This window comes from Pan troglodytes, chromosome 1, assembly GCF_028858775.2.
Source record: "Pan troglodytes isolate AG18354 chromosome 1, NHGRI_mPanTro3-v2.0_pri, whole genome shotgun sequence".
Lineage (NCBI taxonomy): Eukaryota > Metazoa > Chordata > Mammalia > Primates > Hominidae > Pan > Pan troglodytes.
Genome location: NC_072398.2, coordinates 48,468,247 through 48,488,066, shown reverse-complemented (window position 1 = coordinate 48,488,066; position 19,820 = coordinate 48,468,247). Strand labels below are relative to the sequence as shown.

The following is a 19,820-nucleotide window of genomic DNA, read 5'->3' as shown; positions in this document are numbered from 1 at the left end:
CAGATTTTCCCTTATAGGTTTCAAGGTGGCAATCACATTGTAATAAACCAATTATAAAGACACATTACCCTCAAGTAAAGATGCAGTCCTTATCGTAACTGTATATTAATGCCTATCAGAACTGAATATTAAATCCATACAGATGTAATCTGAATGTAACATATTGAAAATTAAATATACATTCACTAATGAAAACATTTATTGAGCACCCATGTGTTAGTCACTGTGTAGTAAGCAAACAAAATTATTCAACTTCTCTTTATACAACTAGCAATATGTTTGGTAGTACCATATATGTTCAAACATCAGCCACAAATAATAGTTAAGTACAAGAACAGTTATTTACACTCATATAGTACATATTATGTATTAAGAATTGTACACTAATAATCTAATTCTCACTTACCCCTAAAAGGTATTGATTTTATTCCTATTTTACAGATAAGGAAACAGGCTAGAATATTAAGTAATTTGCCCAAAGTCACAGAGCTTATAAGACGCTGAGCTGAGATTCAAATCCAGGTAGTTTGGCTCTAGAATTCATAATGCTTACCACCTTTCTCCATCCCAAAGTTAATGAAGTCAGTCTATCATTCTTTTCCCCATAGTATTCACTATATTTTATACAATTCTTTATACTTCAAAAGATACTTGCCATGTAAGAACAGATTCACGATAAGGAATAAAAACACTCCTTTGGTTTGCTTGTTCCGAAAGTGCAGATACAACTTTTCCCAAAGTTAGCAAGGACTTATTAATACTCACACCTTCCTGCATGCAAGAAAAAAAAAATTTTTAACTTAAAATACTTCTCAGCAAGAAATTTATTTCACAAAATGTATTTCTCCCCTCATATAATTACTGAGTAAATACTTTTTTACTTTCTTTTTTTTTGAGACAGAGTCTCACTCTGTTGCCCAGGCTGGAGTGCAGTGGCACAAACATGGCTCACTGTAGCCTCAACCATCCAGGCTCAAGCAATCCTCCCACCTGAACCAAGGAGCTGGGACTACAGACACATGCCACAATGCCTGTCTATAAATACTTTTTTCTATAAACTACCAACTTTCTTATGACTCAAACGTATTTTCTTTAAAAATTAATCATAACCAAAAAGTACATATCTCTTTTTCAACCACAGCAATGCAGTCTATAAACTGCAGATAAAGATATATTTGGGGAGGTTAAGTGTATTCAGTTTGTATTCTCCTTAAAATAATGACCTCAGGAATAAATTTCATCAAAAGGAGAAAAAGCATTCCATTTACCTTTAGTCGATCTCCATTAGTGTGAGCCGTAGAGCAGCGCTCACTGCCTGCCAGATCTATTAGGTTAATTCGACTTGTTATTCTGTGATCGTGTTCTTCCCCTTCCACAAATTCTGTCTACAGCAAAATGATATTAAATTAAATTAAGTTCTATGACTTCCAATCAATATAGGTTTTTTTAAAGGGAAAGCTGTAAAAGATTACACATCACTCTTTTATTTTTTAAATAGTCCCTTCTTTTTTTTTGAGACAGGGTCTCACTCTGTCGCCCAGGCTGGAGTGCAGTGGCATGATCACGGCTCACTGCAGCCTTGATCTCCTGCCTTCAAGCAATTGTCCCACCTCGGGCTCCCAAGTAGCTGGGACTACAAGCACATGCTGCTACACCTGCTACTTTTTTTTATTTTTTAGTACAGACAAGGTCTCGCTATGTTGCTCAGACTGGTCTCAAACTCCTGAGCTCAAGTGATCCTCCTGCCTCGGCCTCCTAAAGTGCTGGGATTACAGGCGTGAGCCACTGCACCTGGCCTAAGATCATCCCTTCATGAATCTGTGATAATTTATAACACGAAAATATTCACACGGTCTACTGAAAAGAATATATTGAGCAGTGGATAGATTATGCCAAAATAAAATAAATTACTTCAAAGAGATTAAAATCCATAACCACTCAGTTATATTAAGGAAATAACAGTAAATAAAGAAAAAGTTTAATGCACAAAGATGTTGCTTATCCCAGCATTATAATAGCAAAACATTTAAAAATAATATAAATGTCCATCAGTAGAGAAAAACTTGAAGAACTGTAATAGTTAATGGAATATTATATAGCTATTAAAAATTATTTTATAAAAATTTTAATAACATAAAATTGTTACAGATTTTAACAGTGTGATTTTAAGTGAATTTAATTGTGATGGCAAAAAAATTGAAAGACTATATACCAAAATGTTTAGATGGGTTTATCTGAATGGTGGAACCTATGGCTAAATTTTAAAAAATCTTTTACTTTCTGATGTTTTTCTAAATACTCTGCATAATTACTATATATGAAAATATACTATCATATATTGATATGATCATATCAATGTTATCATGATAACAAGCATCTATTATTGATTTAAAAATCTGGTAAAGAGTATACTGCCATAAGTCATTTGGTCATTGACCAAAAGTCATTGAAACTAAGGCATATTTCCTACAATCAAATTAAGTTTATATATTTATATGACTGTACTTTTACCTTTTGATTTAAAGAAGACAATAAGAAAAACATGAAACTTAAATGTATTTACTATCTTGCCTGTGGAAAAAAAATACCTTGGTCTGGGTGATCACCAGGGTGAAAACTGAATGAGATCGGGAACTTTTTAAAAAAATACCTTGGTCTGGGTTATCACCAGGGTGAAAACTGAAAGAGATCGGGAACTTTTAAAAAAAAATACCTTGGTCTGGGTCATCACCAGGGTGAAAACTGAATGAGATCGGGAACTTTTGTCATTCATACCAGTAGCAGCAGTAGCTCTTTGTTTATTTCCCAATTCTAGCCAACTCTTATAAGAAAAAAGGAAGGAAGATCAGATCAGCAGACTGTAACTCAATGATATAAAAATTAAGAGAGACAACATATACACATTTGTAATTCAGATCAGCAGACTGTAACTCAATGATATAAAAAGAGAGATAACATATACACATTTGTAATTAATTTATAAAATGAAATGAGTAAATATTTATCTTTTAATAATTTGTATTCCCATTGCCTTTTTTTCTGTCATAGAAATCTGAGGCAGGAAATAATAACTTTAAAAGGCTGTTTCCATAACTCTAAGCTTACATGAAGGTCAACATTTTTAATAAAGCAGAGCAATTATTTTGATTAAAACTTAACAAAATCGGTTTGTGATAAATTAAGGAAACTAACCTTTTATTTGTAAAACAGCAATTAAGAAAAAATGTTCTTATAAATATTTAGGATTATGCTCTTTCTATCTAGTGAAAAGAAAACAAAATCAATCTTACCTGGATATCAGCGTAAGAACTGACAATGTTCCTATTTTTAAGAAGTGAAAAGACAAAATCAATTTTACTGATGATTATACTCTTGTTCTCATAAAACAATAACATTTCAATTACATATTTATGCTGAAGATCACAATGGACTAATTCATGAATATTATTTTACTGATTCTCCCAGAATCTTTTATTTTCCCCATTCTTGAAGGACAGGAAATAAAATAATGCTTTAATTTTAACAAAAAGTATGATTTTTCTTAATACAATGAAGCACCTTAGCATCTTAATATTCAAGTCTAAGTCACAATACCAAAAGATATACTTTAACACATATGTATATGCATAGGTATATTTATATGTGGGTGTATATGGGTCCCAATACAATCCCAGATGTATTAAATGCAGCTGAGTTAATACTTAATAACTTTTCCTTTCCTTTAAGAAAGCATTTGCAGTGTTGGAAAAAAAAGTAAATGACTCCTAGCATGCATCAAACTCTTAACTCTTCTTAGTACCCTCTTCCCTGTCTAGCTTAGAGTCATAGGTATAAAAAGCAGGTTGAGAGGGAAGATTAAATTAATGATGAAAGGAAGGGGTAAAAGAAAGAAAAAGCAAATATTTACTTCATACTCAGTATAATGAATACTCCATGGCAGACACTTTACAGGTACTATGAAAGACACATGCAAGTATTAAAACAAGTAACTAACACTCTATGGAAAGAGAGGGAAAACCTAATTGGACAATAGCAAGGGTAGAAGGCTAAATAAATAGTTACCCAGGGTTTCAAAGTTAGGAAGGCCAATGAGAATACAATAAAGATTATGGGAGAGTAACATTCACTCTATTCATTTGTTTTATCCTCTTTGCCCTTGCTGAGCCAAATACTTACATTGACAGTGCTTCAACATATGGTCCATAAACAGGATGTTCCCTCACTCTCAGCTAGAAGAAGCAAATACATGCATCATTAGGAGTACGACAAATATTTCATGTAACTTGAAATGATCACTTTTTCTACATCTTGAGTTTAAGGTAAAAGATTTGTCTTTATTTTATCCAGGAAAAAAAAAACACACAAAAACTCTCACAAAAACAAATCTGTAAGGCATTAGGAAACAGCTTCAATATAAAAAACTGTTCATAGTAGCACAATATGCAACAATATATTGTAGCATCAAGTCTTACTAGTTTTTTTATTCTTAAAAAACTGCTATTAGAATTGTCTAATAGACAATAATTAGAACAATATATTTTAGCATCAGATGTCTTACTAGTTTTTTGTTTGTTTGTTTGTCTGTTTTGAGACAGTCTTGCTCTGTGGCCCAGGCTGGAGTGCAGTGGTGCAATCTTGGCTCAGTGCAACCTCTGCCTCCTGGGTTCAAGCGATTCTCCTACCTCGGCCTTCTGAGTAGCTGAGATTACAAGACAGTGCCACCACACCAGCTAACTTTTGTATTTTCAGTAGAGAAGGAGTTTCACCATGTTGGCCAGGCTGGTCAGGAACTCCTGACCTCAAGTGATCCGCCCACCTCAGCCTCCCAAAGTACTGGGATTGCAGGCGTCAGCCACCGTACCCAGCTTGTCTTCCTAGTTTTTCAGTAAGACATTTGAATGTTAAATCTTGCAGTAGCTATGATTTATATACTTTTAAATGCTCTTTAAAACATATTCGTTAAATTTCAGACATTAAAATTTTTCTTTATTGTTACATTATACATTTTCAACTTTGTGACCAGAAGCTTTAAACATATAGAAATCATAGAAGCAAATGTCAAGTTTTGTTTAAGTTTCTTGATGTTGCCAATAGTAAACTGCACAAACATGGGCAAGTGAAGAAGACAGCTAACTTCCTTTTTTTTCTTGAGATGGAGTCTCGCTCTGTCGCCAGGCTGGAGTGCGGTGGTGAAAGAAATCTCGGCTCACTGAAACCTCTGCCCCCGGGTTCAAGCGATTCTCCTGCATCAGCCTCCTGAGTAGCTGGGACTACAGGCACGCGCCACCATGCCCAGCTAATTTTTGTATTTTTAGTAGAGACAGGGTTTTACCATGTTGGCCAGAATGGTCTCCATCTCTTGACCTAGTGATCCACCCGCCTTGACCTCCCAAAGTGCTGTGATTACAGGCGTGAGCCAACACGCCCAGCCGTCTTCTTTAGATTTTTGTTTATTGTGCTCCAAGGTCCATTGCAAAATTAAAAATTTTAAATTTGAATAGCAGTTTTTAAAAAAGATGATATAATTGTGAAACTTTCTATTTCACAGATTATCTACAAGGTATGAATTTGCTAAATAATCCACTGAAATACACATTCTATAATAAAAATATAATTTTAAAAAGTTTTACTATGTTTTGGCTTATAGACTATTAGGGATCTGGTGTTCAACTTACATGGTCCAACTAAATCTCGGAACAAATATTTTATCTTTAGTTTTATACAATTCTTCATTAAAATAAAGAGGTTAAATCTGATAACTAATTTAATTTCTACTAGTGATAATGTTCCGCTTCTTTTTTTTTTTTTTGGAGACGAAGTCTCACTCTGTCGCCCAGGCTGGAGTACAGTGGCTTGATCTCGGCTCACTGCAACCTGCCTCCCAGGTTCAAGCAATTCTCCTGCCTCAGCCTCCGGAGAAGCTGGGACTATAGGCGCAAGCCGCCCCACCCGGCTAATTTTTTGTATTTTAGTAGAGACAGGGTTTCACTGTGTTGTCCAGGCTGGTCTTGAACTCCTGAGCTCTGGCAGTCTGCCCCCCTCAGCCTCCCAAAGTGCTGGGATTACAGGAGTGAGCCACCATGCCCGGCCAGTGCTCTGCTTATTTTCTAAATAATCTAATTGGACTGTAGATCCAAGCATTTGCTTTCATATAATTCTAGTAAAACTTTAAGCTATACCATCCAGAGAACTCAAATAATTAGATGCATTTATAAGAACAGAAATTCAAAACAAATAATAAATTGTTTTAATCTTACTGGTTGCTTTCTCTGCCCATTTTCATCTTTACAAACCAGAAGGTCGTGAATTTTTTCATTATATACTTCAAAGAAGCTCATTTCAATGTGATAGCTGACCTAGTAGGAATAGAAACACAGCATATAATTTATTTTAATGTTTTGCAAATCATATCTGTGGTTAGGAACTAGTATCCAAAATATATAAATATATAAAAATATCCTACAACTCAACAACATAAAGACAAACAGCCCAATTTTAAAATGCACAAAGGACTTGAATAGACATTTCTCCAAAGAAGAACGTACAAATGGCAAACAAGCACATGAAAAGATGCTCAACATCATTTCTCAGTAGGGAAATGCAAATCAAAATCACAATGAAAAACAACTTCACACCCACTAGGATGGCAATAATAATAATAAGTGAAAACCAACCAGTGTGGGTGAGGATGTGGAGAAACTGGAACCCTCCTCCATTGCTAGTGGATGTAAAATGGTGCGGCCAATGTGGAAAATAGTTGAAAGTTCCTTGAAAGGTTAAAAATAGAATTACCAGGCCAGGGACAGTGGCTCACACCTGTAATCCCAGCACTTTGGGAGGCCGAGGTGGGAGGATCATTTGAGGTCAGGAGTTCAAGAACAGCCTGGCCAACATGGTGAAACCACACCTCTACTAAAAATACAAAAATTAGCTGGGCATGGTGCCGGGCGCCTGTAATCCCAGGTACTCGGGAGGCTGAGGCAGGAGAATCGCTTGAACCTGGGAGGTGGAGGTTGCAGTGAGCTGAGATTGTGCTACTGCACTCCAGCCTAGGCGACAGAGCGAGACTCCATCTCAAAAAAGAAAAAGAATCACCATAGAAATTTGGAAATTCCACTCCTATACATCCAAAACAATTGAGAACAGGTATTCAAACAAAAACATGCACCAGTGTTCACAGAAGGACTACTCACAATAGCCAAAAGGTATAAACAACCCAAATGTCCATCAACTGATGAATGGATAAACAAAACTGGCAATATCTGTACAATGAAATATTAGTCAACCATTAAAAGGAATGAAGTACTGTATGTGCTACAATGTAGATGAACCTCAACACATTATGCTAAGTGAAAGAAGCCAGACACAAAATATCACATATTGCATGATTCCATTTATATGAAATTTCCAGAACAGGTAAATTCATAGAACAAAAGCAAATTAGTAGTTGCCAGGGATTGGGAAGAAGGGGGAATGGATTGTGACTGCTTAATGGGTAGAGGGTCCCCTTTGGGGGCAATGAAAATTTTTTGGCACTAGAAGTAACAGTTGTACATTATAAATGTACTGAATGCCACTGAATTGTATACTTTAAAGTGGTTAATTTGATGTTATGTGAATTTGATCTCAATAAAAAAAATTTTGGCTGGGCGCGGTGGCTCACGCCTGTAATCCCAGCACTCTGGGAGGCCAAAGCAGGTGGATTACGAGGTCAGGGGATCGAGACCATCCTGGCTAACATGGTGAAACTAAAATACAAAAATACAAAATACAAAATACAAAAAATTAGCTGGGCATGGTGGCGGGTGTCTGTAGTCCCAGCTACTCAGGAAGCTAAGGCAGAAGAATGGCGTGAACCCGGGAGGCAGAGCTTGCAGTGAGCCAAGACCACGCCACTGCACTCCAGCCTGGGTGACAGAGCGAGACTTCGTCTCAAAAAAAAAAAAAAAAAAAAAAAAAAAATTTAATATGAATAACAACAAAAGTCCTTGCATTTCTTCTTAACTTCTGCATAAGGTTCAATTCAATCCAATAAGCATTTCTTAAGTACCTGTGTACTGCGTGTTTGGCTTTAGGTTATTGTCAGGACATAAAGAAGTATAAGACAAGATTCTTGCTCATGAGGCTAAGATCTCAGAGACATATAACATACCTTCCAATAGATAAAACACAGCAATAGAAAATTAATTAAGAATCAAAATGAGATGACTATAAATATGACTAATCAGAAAAGGGAAAATTTAGGATGGCCAGAGAAAAGGGAAGGAGTAAATAGAATGTGAGGCATGAGAGACAGAGTAGATTGAACCAGAAAGAGCGCGTAGGGCATTCTTGAGCAAGGACAGCAGCATCTGTGCATCGCATGTGCTCAGAATAGGAAAGACACCCTGTAGGTTGACATTTGATCTGGTAAGATGGAACCTTAAATCAACAACTCTTCCTGATTGGGAAAGAAAGCAATCATTAGACTAAGTGGGCTGAGCTTCTCCTCCTTTTGACTCTGAAAGATACAGTGCAGAGGCCAAAAAGGGGAAACTTTGCTTCCAAACAGCTCTTCTGACAGTTAGGGCATGGTTTCCTTATTAGAGAAATAAATTTCATCCATTGATCCAGAAGTGAGTCAGCAAGCATCTAACAGAATTGGAAGCTTCAAGGGAGTGTCAAAGAGATTTAAGTTCAATTCACCAAATATTCATTGTGCTCTACTAGGTACAAAGCACTCTTCTAGGAGCTGTGGGAAAATATGAGATGAACTGGACATAGTTTTTATCCTGAAAGAACTCAGAAGCTATTGGAGATGCAATACAGTTCATGAGTAATACAAGGCAGAATATAGCTGGTGTCATGAGAGAGAAACAAAACACTTCCAAAGAGACCAGGTATAAGGGAACACCAAGTAATTATAAGGTCATTGACAAATGCTATGAACAGGGATGGGGGCTGTCAGAATTCAATAAACACGTAATAATGCTTATTTTATGTAAAATAGTATTTTATGTTATAGAGGCTCCAGGAGGACTTAGAAATGAAAATGTAGTGTGGGAAACAAATTGGAAAAGGTAGTTGGAGCCACACTGGAGAGGTCCTACATTTGTCTTCTCCTCTGAGGCTCCTGCCATCATGCTCGCTATACCACCTTCTATTACCCCCATCCACATACTATTATTCTCTACCATCCTGGCTAATTCCAAAGTTGATATAACCACATTTAGTTGGGCTCACTATGTGCCAGGCACTCTTCAAAACCTTTTGTATAGATCAACTCATTTAATGCTCACAACAAACCTATGAGAAAGACATTGTCAATATCATCTCTATTTTCTGTTCTGAAACACAGAAAGGCATTAAGTAAATTGTTCAAGATCACATTTCTACTGCAGTGATGAAGCTGAGATTCAAATTCAAATAACGTATCTCCAAAGTCCATGCTCTTTTTTTTTTTCTTTTTTTTGAGACAGAGTCTTGCTCTGTCGCCCAGGCTGGAGTACAGTGGCATGATCTCAGCTCACTGCAATGTCTGCCTCCAGGGTTCAAGCGATTCTCCTGCCTCAGCCTCCCGAATAGCTAGGATTACAGGCGCCCACCACCACACCTGGCTAATTTTTGTATTCTTAGTAGAGACAGGGTTTCACCATGTTGGCCAGGCTGGTCTCAAACTCCTGACCTCAGGTGATCCGCCCGCTTCGGCCTCCCAAAGTACTGGGATTACAGGCATGAGCCACTGCACCCAGCCTCTAGTTTCTTCTCTTATCACTTTCCACCCTCAAATTCCATGCTCAAAACACAGTGAACAATTTATAGATTCCCAAAGGCTCCCTACTTTTTTGCTTTCAAATCTTGGTACATGCTGCTCCCTCTCCCTGGAATGTCCTTCTCCCCTTTGTTACCAAGCTAATAATGCTATGTATCCTTCAAAAATAAGCTCAGCTGCTCCTTCCTCTGAGAGAATGTCTCCCTCCAACTTTATATGTTCTCACTTACATGTTCTATTAGAGCATCTACTTTAGTTTGTTTAGCATTTAATTGATTGTACTTGGCTGTTAACTTATTTCTCCCACTACACTCCTTTGAATACAGGGACTGGGTCTTTTAACTCCACACCCCTAATCTAGCACAATTTTCCCAATTTCCTTTATCATAAAAAATACTAGAGGAAAAGCATGAAAATTATAAAATCCCAAGCTCTACACCAGACCAACTGACTCAGAACCCCCAGAAGAGATTTTTAGCAAGTGTGTACATATACATACACATGCACATATATGTCCCTGCCAAGAATCCCCGGTGATTCTTATGACCAAGAAAATTTGAGAAAAAAAAAAATTGATCTAACAAGCTGCCTGGCAACAGCAGAATGCTCAGTAAAAGGTAGCTGAATGTGTAAATGAATAAGTGAAATAGGAAGCCAGTACAGCCTATTCAGGTGTAGTAGAGTGGAAAAGCATGGCTTTTGAAGTCAACTCTGGGTTCAAATCCCAATTTCACTACTCTTTCTGATTCACGTTGTCCAAAAGGTTATGCCTGCTGTCCTTAGTTAAGCTGTACACCTATCTGACTACAAAGACATGTATAACAGCACATAGCTACCATGTTTGTGAGCCTCTACGTATACACAAAAGTAAAGCAAAAACAAGGGAGAAAAGACAGAAGAGATGACTTCACTATCACTGCCCACTAGGTGAAATTGATTCTGAATTTAGAATTTCCACCCTCCCTCTCCATACCACTGTTCCAAAGAAGAGTGATCTATAAATTAGAACTGATCTTCCATTAAGTATTTCCTTAGTGGCCATGACTGATTTGAACTTGATTTGACTATTTTCTACTCTGAAAAGAAGCTTGCAGGTATTATAAGAACATACCTCTTGGGTTTGTTTTCTGGCTACTTGAGAAAAAAGATCTTCACAAAATCTTGGAATTATTCCTGGTTCTTCACTAAATCCCATCATCCTGAAAAATACATTATGAATAAGGGGGAAATAAAACTAATTCTTTTTTTAAAATTCTTTTTGGGGAAATAGGCTGGGAAGGGAGTAGGAAGCAAGTTCACTGAATCTCATAATTAAGAATCTGGACTCTGGAGCCAAATCTGCCTGAGTCCAAATCTTGACTCCAAGATATTTAACCTCACTAAACTTCAATTTCCTCTACTGTAAAACAGGAATAATACAACTATCTAATTCAGAGAATTGTTGTGAAAGAATATAAGCAAAGTCTTTAGCACAGTGTCTGGAATATAGTAAGAACTCAAATGTTGGGCAACCCGCTTGGGTCCCCTTCCACGCTGTGGAAGCTCTTTTCTTTCGCTCTTCACAACAAACCTTGCTACAAAAAAAAAAAAAAAAAAAGAACTCAAATGTTAGCTACTGTTAAAATGCTGAGTATTTCCTTCTAGGACAGATATTATTATCATAGCTACCATTTATCAGATGCCCCTCCACCCTTTTTTCTTAAGAGATGGGGACTAAGTTGCCCAGGCTGGACTCGAACTCCTGCGCTTAAGCAATCCTCCTACCTCAGCTTCCCAAGTAGCTGAGACTACAGGTGTGTGCCATCACATCTAGCTTAGATGCCTTACTTTTAATTCTCACCAAAATACTTAAAAGATAACCTCTCTAGGCCTTAGTTTATGTAAAATATATAAAGTACAGTAAAATGGGGCCAATGATAATTACAAGATGAATTGTATCAAGGTAAATGTATAAACTGAAGCCCAGAGGCTAAGTAAATTGCCCAAGTTTGCAGAACTGGTATATAAAATGGATGAGATTTGGGCCAAGATCTGTGTGATTTCAAAACTATATTCTTTCTATCACCCCCATGCCACTTCTCACAAAAGTATATTTAAACTCTTCTGGATAATTGCATTTCCAATACAACTTACGTATATGATTTTCCAGAGCCAGTCTGACCATAAGCAAAAAGACAGGTATTGAAGCCTTCGAAGGCTCTTTCTAGGAGTGGTGCTGCTAGCTTCTCATAGACAGTTGTCTGGCTAGCGTAGTGAGGATGACATTCATCAAAAGACCAGAATGAAACATCATAAATAAAATTATAAACTTGTTTCATGTCAGGGTGTTCCACAGTTATTTCTTTCCCACTCATGAAGACTACCTGGGATGCTTTTTCGATCTTCTCTCTTGAAAGAAGCACAAAGAAAAAAATCAAGTAACTAAAATGATCAAGGGTATTATTCTCACAGAACATAATAAATACCTCAAAACTATTTAAACAATCTTCCAAGGCAAGATAATTCTTTAGTTTTGTGTGGAAAATGCAGATAAGCAAACATAATTCTAGTGGGTTTCCAAAATATATTTCCTGTGGCTCCAGTGCCACCAAAGGGAAAATCCCAGATTCCTCCAGAAAACCTATCCTACTTTTACAAGATTTTTTCCTCTTTTTTTTTCCTCTTGAACTATACCTTTTCCCATCCCACCTACTATAATCTACCTATACTCTTCATTCAAATCTACATCTTTATTATACAAATTTGGGGGGGTACCAATCTAAATAAAGCTGGCATAAAATACAAATATCTAATTTTAACAAACTCAGTTGACTGTAAGTTTCAATCATAAGTCTCTCTTGGCTACTAAAGATCTCTCCTCCTTCCTCTAGATTCTCTCCCTTAAAATCATGAATCTTCCTGTATACCCTTTTTCCCTTTGAGACTTAGGTGGAAATCTTTCATTTACTTTAGATCTACAGAAAAACATCATCACTCTTTGTCTGGCTCCAGATATACACTCCCTCCCCGCTCCATCCCTGACTCTGAGACTGCTTTAAATCAGAATTTACTCTGGAAAAAACACCTGCCTCATCAATTTGACAAGTACTCTACCCTGGCCCTGCTTTCAAGGCTTGTCTGATGAGTTTGGAATCAGGCACTTGGTCCCTTACTAAGTTCAGTAGAGTCCTCCATCTTGCATTTTGTCCCTACCAGCTCTTTCTATTGTTTCTCTTCCTATCATGGTTCTTGAGGCTCTGTTAGACATTCCAATTCTCTCAAACCAACTCACCCTCAGTTCTCCCTCTTAATACTAACCCATTTGCACGAAAAAGATTCTACAGTACTGTATAACTTGCCTTTAACTACTGACCCCTTAGGTTCAAACTGGAGGTTCCTGCCCTGATGCAGTGGTCACCAAATCCTCTTCTAACTTGCTTAGATACACAGCTTCAAGTTAAACACTACTAACTCTGTGAAGTTTTTCACTGTCCCTTAAAATATTTTAAACAACTACATTAAAATATTTTAAAACAATTACATTTTGTCACATTCACATTTTGTCATGTCCATCTTTTCCAACCTCACCTTTAATCTGTGTCTTTCCCACACACAACCACTTTTAGAGAGAGATTTTTTGCCATCAAAATCAAATCTAATGTATCACTGCATTTATAACTACTATATAGTAATCGGAGACAATGATGATGATAATCACCACTCTGGAAAGGGTTTTGAAAGGACCTCTTTAGGGAACCAGTAATTTGTTATGGCTCTTCTTTTTTTTGAGACAGTCTCGTTCTGTCGCCCAGGCTGGAGTGCAGTGGCCTGATGTCAGCTCAATGCAGCCTCTGGCTCCCGGGTTCAAGTGATTCTCCTGCCTCAGCCTCCCGAGTAGCTGGGATTACAGGTGTGCAACACCATGCCCAGCTAATTTTTGTATTTTTAGTAGAGACGGGGTATCACCATATTGGCCAGGCTGGTCTCAAACCCCTGGCCTCAAGTGATCCGCCTGCCTTGACCTCCCAAAGCAATGGGATTACAGGCGTGACCCACCACACCTAGCCTGTTATGGCTCTTTTTAAGGGATAGGTATAACATTCCAGCATATATTGCAGATCTGAAAGCAGATTTCATTAGAGACCTAAGTGACTTATTCAGACTTTTTAAAAGCAATATATCTAGAGAAACTTCAATATACAAAATATGGTGATTCAATTTTTTAATTTTATAGTCAGTGATCAAAAATTATCAACACACTACAACTAGACCTAAAAGTTCTTTCTATATAAAAGTATTGCCAACAAGTTTGAAGATGCATGAATACACTGACCTTCCAAAGGCAGAGAGGAATTAAAGGTACATTACATGTAACTGCTTGGCTTTAGATTTTAAAAGGCATCACATACCTCTTGGTGAAAGGTCTTACGCGTACTGCCACTGTCACTTGACTATTCTCTACTTTTAAGGGGTCTTTTCCTGCAGAGGTGTTCTGAACTACAGTTTGTTCTTCGGGAAGAATTGTATTTTCTGCGGACCTTTCCTGTTTATTTGCAAGAAGGGAACTTTTTGGTCTTTGTTTAACTTGAAGGTTAGACATTCTATTCTTCAGTATTGATGGAGCTGGGCTCTTAAGCTGAGGCAGGCTGCACTTTGGTGTCAATTTGTGTTCTGTTGTACATTTTGTAGGTGTTCTTTTTTCTAAGCTCCCAAATTTATTTGAAGTTTTTGCAATTTCCTTCCCAATACTTCTATGATACAAGTTTCCTGTTCCCAACACTTTGATATCCAACTTGCTCTGAGTAGGTTTCGTTGTCAAGTGTCCTGATCTAACAACTTCAGTCTGACTCAGGGAAGCAATGGGTGGTCTATTACTTGAGTACTTAAGTGCAACATTTTGATTTGCTCTATTGGGGGCAGAAAATGTTTCTTTGTATTTCTTATCAGCCATCATTTCAATGACCTGTGGATCTTCATCTAAAGGTACAGAAGAGGCAACAAAAGAGTTTTTAGCATTATTTACAATCCTTACATTTGTTCTACTTTCCTTAGAAACACCATTATTTTCTGTTTCACCTCCCACATTCAGTGTCATTTTGACAGAATCTATTTCAGCTGTTTTCCACTTTTCTGCAGAATCTGTTTTAGCACGACGTTGTAATGTAAGACGTGTTTCTGCTGTTTTTTCAGTTGTGTCTTCCAACTCACTAACAAGCAAAGATGATTCTTTGTTCCTTGTAGTTCTCCTCTGAAGTGCCAATCTACCGACAGGATTAGGGGTAAGGGGCATGTCTGCTGTTTTTTTACTGGCAGAAATAACATAAGTTCTATTTATGTCTCTGACTTTACCTGCAGATCTCAATAATGGATCATCATTTTCACATTCTGACATATCCGACTTCAAATGCAGCTTAAGTCGGCTACTGTGGGTGAGGGCATTCAGTGATGAACTATTCTGGGAAGAAGGAATATCAAGAATATCACCGCTGTTATTTCTATTATGAGTACTGTGTAATGACATTTTGGCAGACAGTTATTTTAAAAAAGAATGTTACTAAGACCCTAAGCTCTTCTTTGGACATTCATTTGATTTCCAGCCATTTCTTATGTATCCATTTCTGAAAATATCTGCTAAACTGAAAGAAAAAAAAAAAAGATTTAGATCACATAGACTACAAACAAGCTTTAAAAATATAGAGAGAACATCCCATTGTGTAAGTAAATTCCCAGAGGCATACATTACAATAGATCACAATCTGCAGCTCAGATACTGCTTCCAAGCAACTTCAGGCAAGTCTCTCAGAGAACTTACCATCATTATTCAACAAATATTGACTAAGTTTCCATTAGTGCCAGGCCCTCTGATAGATACTGTAGACTTCAAAGACAAGAATACAATTCCCATTTCTTTAGTCTAGAAGAAATATACTGATAAGCCATATATCAGGCCAAATGTGTCAAGTGACTTAGAAGATGTAAAAAGTGCATGCCAACATAGATTTTCAAGTACTTCCAGTGTGGGGAATGGGAAGGACTAAAGGAAACCCTAGCACCTAAATCAGAGTGTGGAGCAAAGTATTTTTATAAATACCTGCTACACGTATTTTTTTTTGCCAATGTTCCATAAGAAGGTTTATTTTATTTTATTTTTATAAAAATATTTTTTTTGAGACGGAGTCTTGCTCTGTCACCAGGCTGGAGTGCAGTGGCACGACCTTGGCTTGTTGCAACCTCCATCTCCTGTATTCAGCCAAATCTCCTGCCTTAGCCTCCCAAGTAGCTGGGACTACAGGTGCCCACCACCATGCCCAGCTAATTTTTGTATTTTTAGTAGAGACGGGGTTTCACTACGTTGGCCAGGATGGTCTCGATATCTTGACCTTGTGATCCGCCTGCCTCGGCCTCCCAAAGTGCTGGGATTACAGGCGTGAGCCACCGCGTCCGGCCCATGTATGCTGAATACAGGAATGCCTATAGAGAAGATTGAATTGATTGGTGTCACGAGGCAGATTATTCCCAAGTACCACAGGCAGTAAGTACGATAAGTACTGTAAATTAATTGTGTTGAGAAAAACCATGCAAGATTAGATAAACAGACAACCTGCCCTTTAGCAGTAAGACAACAAATTAGACAGAGATGTATGTAAATATACAGCAACAATATCTATCAGGTATTAACGTTTTAAAGAAAGGGAACAGCAGTGACAGCTAAGAGACCTGGCTTTTAGTCAACTTTGTATCCAACTCCTTACAAGGATGTAAACAAGACTTTAAATTTGCATGCCGGGTTCTAACCTGTAAAATGACACTGGTTCAAACTATTGCAAAGATTATTGCTATCGAGGAACAAATTAATGGAAGGTAATTTTTAAATGAGGCTTTTAAATTTTTACATAACAGTCATTACAAAAAAAAATTCGTCAGGTTATAAGCATCTCCCATCAACGTTTCAACTCAAAATACAGAATTTTCCTGTTATGAAATGAATTTAAAGGCAAAAAGAAGATTCTGGAAATTCTCTTGCAACTAAAAACCATTTGCGATTTGCACAAATCAATACGGTTTCTGTTTGAGGAGTTTCGCCATCAGATTTTAAAGAGGACTGGAAGGAATACAAGGAAAATAAGCACAATCCAAACCAAAACATCCGGTGATTCTGTTCTTTCTCTGCTAGTCATTACCAGGGGCTATGACTAAGAATTACCTCTTAATGCCAACCGACTCGGGGAGACTCGGGGAGAAGCCCACGGGCCGAGAGGCCCTGAAGTCCGGCTTCCCGGTGCCAGCAGAGACGCTGCCTTGCGCCCTTCGTTCGGGGACCCCTTCGCCGCCGACCTGGAATGCTGAGGAATTGAATGGGGGACCGGAGCTAAGACCACCCGCCCGCAGAGCAGTGGTCGCCTGTAGGGAAAGCGTCCGCACGCCCTCCCCAGTGCCGAAACTTCGCCCCTCCGCAGGGTCCGGCACCTTGGGGACCCCCTCGAGACAGTCCCCACGCCACTCACCACCTCCAGCGCCGGCTCCCCAGAAGGCCGCAATTTGAATGGGCGCCCCGCCTTCTGATTGGCTGCTGGGCGCGCGTCGGGTGCCGCGCCTTCGCTTCCACCCGCCCCCCGGAAGTGCCGGTGGTTGGGCTCCGGCTAGACTCGCCCCACCCTCATCTCCCAGGCGACGCTCCCGCCCCTCCTCGGGTTCTGCTAACGCGTGGAGCTTGGCCCCCTTTAAATCCGACCAGAGGAAGGGGCGGCGGTCGCGGGCACAGCGGGCCCCTCGTTGAAGTGGGTGTCAAACGAAAAGCATGACAGTGACACTCTTGTCGATCTTTAATCTAAAAGAAGCCATTACATCGAAGACTTCACATTGTAAATGGATATTTGCCCCCAAATTAATCATAATAATTAAATTTTCTAGTGTTTCCTACGCAAGGCGTTTACGTAGGAAATATGCTAAATGTCTTATATGAATTTTTAAACAGTCCTGAAAATCTTGTGAGATAAATATTAATGTTATCCCTCGTTTACAGATGAGGAACTGAGGTTTAGAGTTAAACTTGTGAAAGATCAGACAATTAGCAGTGGCATAACTAGAACTTGAAGGTTCTTGCCGCCGTACAGTGTAACTCCGTTTCAGTAAAAGTTCCCTTTTTTTAATTTTTTTTTTTCTTTTTTGAGACGGAGTCTCGCTCTGCCGCCCAGGCTGGAGTGCAGTGGCCCCTGCAACCTCCGCCTCCCTGGTTCAAGCGATTCTCCTACCTCAGCCTCCCGAGTAGCTGGGATTACAGGCGCGCACCACCACGCCCAGCTAATTTTTGTATTTTTAGTAGAAACGGGGTTTCACCATATTGGCCAGGCTGGTCTCGAATTCCTGACCTTGTAAGCTGCCAGGCGTGAGCCATTGCGCCACCCAGCCCCCATAAGATTTTGAAATCTGAAAAAATATTACAAATACATTCTGAAAAATAACCAGATAAATGAGAAAGACTAGATAAATAGATATTGTAAAGCAACAATGTTTTTAAACAGGCAAAAAGTGCAGAGATATTGAAGAAGTATTCACTGAGATAGAGACCATAAGTAGCTCCAATTATATAGACCAACCAAACAGATGATAAAGTACTCATTCTAAATCTTACTCTAAAAATCATTCTAAAACTCAATTAAAATTAAGGTATAAAGAAACTATCAGAAAATAGAATATAATATTTATCAGGGCCAGGTGCGGTGGCTCACGCCTGTAATCTTAGCACTTTGGGAGACCAAGGCAGGCGGATCACTTGCAGTCAGGAGTTTAAAACCAGCCTGGCTAACATGGTGAAACCCCGTCTCTCCTAAAAATACAAAAATTAGCCAGCCGTGGTGGCGGGCCCCTGTAATCCACGTTACTCAGGAGGCTGAGGCAGGAGAATCACGTGAACCGGGTAGGTGGAGGTTGCAGTGAGCCGAGATCGCGCCATTGCACTCCAGCCTGGGGGACAAGAGAGAAACTCCGTCTCAAGAAAAAAAAAAAAAAAAAAAGTTATGACATCTATGGGAAAATGATCATTCAATTTGGAAACAAAGCAAGATATGTCAAAGAAAAGACAGACAAACTCAAATACATAAAAATTTTAAACATATGTATAATTCAAAATAATAAAAATAAAATGTAAGGTAACTGGAAATATATATTAAACATGACAGAAGACATAAAGACCTTTTTCAATTTTAAAAGGAAAATAAGCTCATAAATAGAATAAAGCAAGTATTTTTTTAAATCCACCAGAGGGAGACAAACAGAAAGAAAACGTGGAAAGAGTCGAAGTAAAACTGGCACGTTTGAAGCTTTCTAGATTATGTAAGATTTAAAGAAAAATGATTAACTCATGCTAATTAATGATCTCTTAAGATTAAATATTTTTTTTTTTTTGAGACGGAGTTTCGCTCTAGTTGCCCAGGCTGGAGTGCAATGGCTTGATCTTGGCTCACCGCAACGTCCGTCTCCCAGGTTCAAGCGATTCTCCTGCCTCAGCCTCCCGAGTAGATGGGATTACAGGCGTGCACCACAACCCCAGCTAATTTTGTATTTTTAGTAGAGACGGGGTTTCTCCATGTTGGTCATGCTGGTCTCGAACTCTCGACCTTAGGTGATCCACCTGCCTCAGCCTCCCAAAGTGCTGGGATTACAGGCGTGAGCCACCGCGCCCGGCCTAAGATTAAATCTATTACAATTTAGCAAATTTCACAATTTTTAAATTATTAAAATGTGTTATGTATTTTCCTGGTGTTTGTATCTAGTTGCACTTGGGGTCTATAACGAAAAGGTGCAATAGGAAATTAATAATTTTAAAATGCAAAGGACAAAGCAAAAGTTGTGGAAAAGTGGTAAGAGCACTTTGGATTCTAGCTGAGGATCTGTCTCAACCTAATGGTGAGACCAGAGATAAGTCTCCTTACTGCAGATCCCTCGCTTGTGAAACGAAAGTGCTGGATTAAATCATCATAACCAGCAAGGATTGAGTCCTTTCTTTGTGCAAGATAAATAACCTAACTCCATAACCTTATAAGATAGGTATTATGATTATCGCTGTTTTACACATGAGGGAAAGTGGGTT

The 19,820-nt window shown here is 38.4% G+C and overlaps 1 protein-coding gene across 11 annotated transcripts in view; it reads right to left on the bottom strand.

Moving 5' to 3' along the window:
• Window positions 1-17,372, bottom strand: part of KIF14 (kinesin family member 14) — a 67,919-nt gene extending 50,547 nt beyond the window's left edge. For 2 of the 11 annotated variants that reach the window (XM_054657221.2, XM_063793962.1), the window contains exons 1-11: window positions 17,236-17,372; window positions 16,935-17,073; window positions 14,140-15,366; window positions 11,885-12,139; window positions 10,863-10,950; window positions 6,258-6,356; window positions 4,177-4,229; window positions 3,291-3,321; window positions 2,714-2,821; window positions 1,269-1,385; window positions 656-771 (exon numbers count right to left, since the gene is read on the bottom strand). In XM_054657221.2, coding sequence (XP_054513196.1) covers window positions 656-771; window positions 1,269-1,385; window positions 2,714-2,821; window positions 3,291-3,321; window positions 4,177-4,229; window positions 6,258-6,356; window positions 10,863-10,950; window positions 11,885-12,139; window positions 14,140-15,251 — 1,979 coding nt within the window. In that variant the 5' untranslated portion in view covers window positions 15,252-15,366; window positions 16,935-17,073; window positions 17,236-17,372. Of the gene's footprint in view, window positions 1-655; window positions 772-1,268; window positions 1,386-2,713; window positions 2,822-3,290; window positions 3,322-4,176; window positions 4,230-6,257; window positions 6,357-10,862; window positions 10,951-11,884; window positions 12,140-14,139; window positions 15,367-16,934 lie in introns of those variants that run through there. The other 9 variants (XM_063793963.1, XM_016935230.4, XM_054657240.1 and 6 more) reach the window with 9 other exon arrangements.
• Between the last annotated feature and the right edge of the window lie 2,448 nt (window positions 17,373-19,820).